The sequence below is a fragment of the Glandiceps talaboti genome, chromosome 1 (assembly GCF_964340395.1).
Source record: "Glandiceps talaboti chromosome 1, keGlaTala1.1, whole genome shotgun sequence".
NCBI classification, from domain to species: Eukaryota; Metazoa; Hemichordata; class Enteropneusta; family Spengelidae; genus Glandiceps; species Glandiceps talaboti.
Window position 1 is genome coordinate 2,115,001 of NC_135549.1, and position 2,823 is coordinate 2,117,823.

At 36.6% G+C, this 2,823-nt stretch overlaps 1 protein-coding gene across 1 annotated transcript in view; it reads left to right on the plus strand.

The window, feature by feature from the left end:
* The window catches only part of LOC144443161 (uncharacterized), a 26,913-nt gene extending 25,353 nt beyond the window's left edge, over positions 1 to 1,560 (plus strand). The window contains exons 7-9 of the mRNA XM_078132530.1: positions 1 to 245; positions 719 to 771; positions 1,425 to 1,560. The exon at positions 1 to 245 is cut by the window's left edge and continues 421 nt beyond it. Of these exons, the coding sequence (XP_077988656.1) occupies positions 1 to 245; positions 719 to 771; positions 1,425 to 1,554 (428 nt within the window). The 3' untranslated portion in view covers positions 1,555 to 1,560. The remainder of the gene's footprint in view (positions 246 to 718; positions 772 to 1,424) is intronic.
* The last annotated feature ends 1,263 nt before the right edge of the window (positions 1,561 to 2,823 follow it).

The window sequence follows — 2,823 nt, forward strand, 5'->3', positions numbered from 1 at the left end:
CAAATGGTTCTTCATCAAGACCTAGTGATTATCACTCAAGGAGGGAACCAGACAGTCATAGTCGAAGCCATGGTTCAAAATGGACTACATCAACACCACCACCACCACCACCACCCCCCTCATCATCCTCTACACGTCAGAAATATGTGAATGGCAATCACAGAACTAATTCTCGGGAAGCCAGTCCCGAGTGGACACCACAACAGTTGTCAGTATTAAGAGGCAAGAAGGAAGAAATAGAAAGGGTTAGTATGAGAGACTTGGTACAGACTAGGAAATATCAGTCACTGTTTTATGAACGTCTTTTTTCTTGGTTTTCACTGCAATACCAACTTTGTAAGATTGAGTAAATGTGCCTAGTCTCCATCTTCATTAGCATCCAGCTTTTTTGGCAAAATGCCAGGTCATGTGTTGTTGTCATAGTAACTGAGGTATCATTACCCATGTAATACCATGCTATGTGGTGAGCTATACCAGAGAGCTATACTAAGAGATGTGATGTAATGACTCCAACTATACATAATGTATATAAAACATTGTTAAATAGCAGTAAAGGGATGATTTGACTTGTGTCATTTTCACTCTGGGCAGTTTATTGTATGGGCTTGTTTCATAGTAATATTGTCATATCACAACCATTGACTGAAGATTGGAAATTTCATTTTAAGAAGTAATCAAACCCAGTGAATGACCCAGAAAATCTCTTTATGTACATCAGGCTTATCGGCAAGATTGTGAAACATTTGCTACAGTTGTCAAGATGCTGATCAGGTGAGGATACTCCAGTGGTTGTCATACAATGTATTTGTACCAAATTGTGATTACAATTTTCAACAGCTGGGATTTTTTGACAACATTTGGTGACATTCAACTCCTACATAAAAACAACCTACAACTTCAAAATTTGTTAAGTGTATATGTGCTTCTCCAGTCTGTAAGGGTATACAGTGGTGGAGCACCCTCACACAGCAGAGCAACATGGCTTATTATGGTTTAGTGCTTCTCAAGGTCAGTTAATGCTACTGTACAAGCTATATATACAGGCCATAGAGTTATTTAAGACTAGAAGGGCTATGTCATCTATATGGTTATTAGTACTACTGCTCTCAAGTGAAACCTTCCCCTATTGCGCGGCCATTCATTTTATGTGTGAATTTGAAATACAGCTCAATTCCCTGTGAGTTGGGGAGGGGATTTGATATGGAGGAGGGTGGAGTGACAATAAAATGGGATTGACTTCTGTGGGAATTAAAACCTCATATCATTACAACATGTAGTTCAGGTGACAGTGATGGGGGTGTTTGGTGGGAGGGGAGGGGATGACAATATGATGTTGATTTCCATGAGAAGTTGTCAATTTCATCACAATATGTGTAAAATTGATTTTTTTACAAACTACCTTTTTTTTTTTAAACCATTTATAGTAAGGACCCTGAACTGGAAGAGAGAATCCAATACTCCTTAGAAGAAAACTTAAAAGAAATTGGGCATAGATGTGTTGATGAGTTGAAGGAGACAATTGAGAAAGTGAAGACACAACGGGATAAACCTTAAATCATGGTCTGTATATATTCATCAAGAAATATTGGCTTGGACCAACCAGGAAAGATGTCATATTATCAAAATCAAACAATCATTATGTATCATCAGTGCGTAAAGATGCAGAATATTTAACATGTCAAGTTTGTTATGTGCGTGTGAAAAGAAGAATTCTTCAATTTTGTAAGTTTCTTCTGTGAAGAATGTGATAAAGAAGAGATAAAAGAAGACTTCCAAGATAGAAAAATTACCATAGCAATGAGAGAAAATAGTCACCATAGCAACAAGATGAAGATGAACCACCATGGTAACAAGATAGAATCATAATTTCAACAATATAGAAGAATCACCATATCAGCAAGATAAAATAATCACCACAACGACAAGATAGAATTACCATGGCAACAAGATGGAAGATTCATTATAGCACATTGTTCTCCATGAGGGGTTTTAGCAGGGCGTGGGGCCTTGCTATTGATGCCCAGCACCCTGCTATCAATGCCCAGTGCCCTGCTTTGATGTTTTGCACCCTGGTATATCAGTCATGTGCCCTGTTGTCATAGTCTCCCACTTTTTGTTTAAGATCCTCTGCCCATATAGTTCCATGTACATTTGTATCCTTTCAACCCTTGCCATCATTATTTGTAAATTATTTAACCAAACCCTCTAAGAAAACAAATGCCCTAAAACAAACAATCATTCAGACCTTTTCCGAAGTAAAGTGAAACCGTTGTGCCATATGATAAAGTGTTTCCCCTCCACTGTATGATTACATGAAGTACACATGGCAAACGTGATGCTGTAGACTTTCAGCTTGTATTCTTCAACATCATCAAAAAAGTATAACAAACTCATATAACTTTTGATAAAGTGGTGACGTTGTGTCCGATCATTGGTTTTATGTTCAATTTTACTCTGAAAATACTTAAAGTTAATAGTTGGCCATCATATATTGTGAAGTTCAAGCAGGGTGACTGTATGTAAAATTCCAACATGGCGGATAATGACGTCACAAACTCTTGCGAGTTTTTTAATTCCTCAGTAGGAAAGTATAGTAAGTCTCATGTATAATGAGATTTCGGCCAGATGCAACACCATATATAGGTGTACACAAACTTTTAAAAAAAATTTAAGTCTACTCGTCTCTGGACATTTACTTTGAAAAAATAATTGTAGTTTCCCTGAGAAAAATAATCATTATCGTTTGTAATAATTAAAATAATTTTTGCTTTCCTGAGAAAACTAATCATTATTGTTATACAAATAATATGAATGAATTATGCA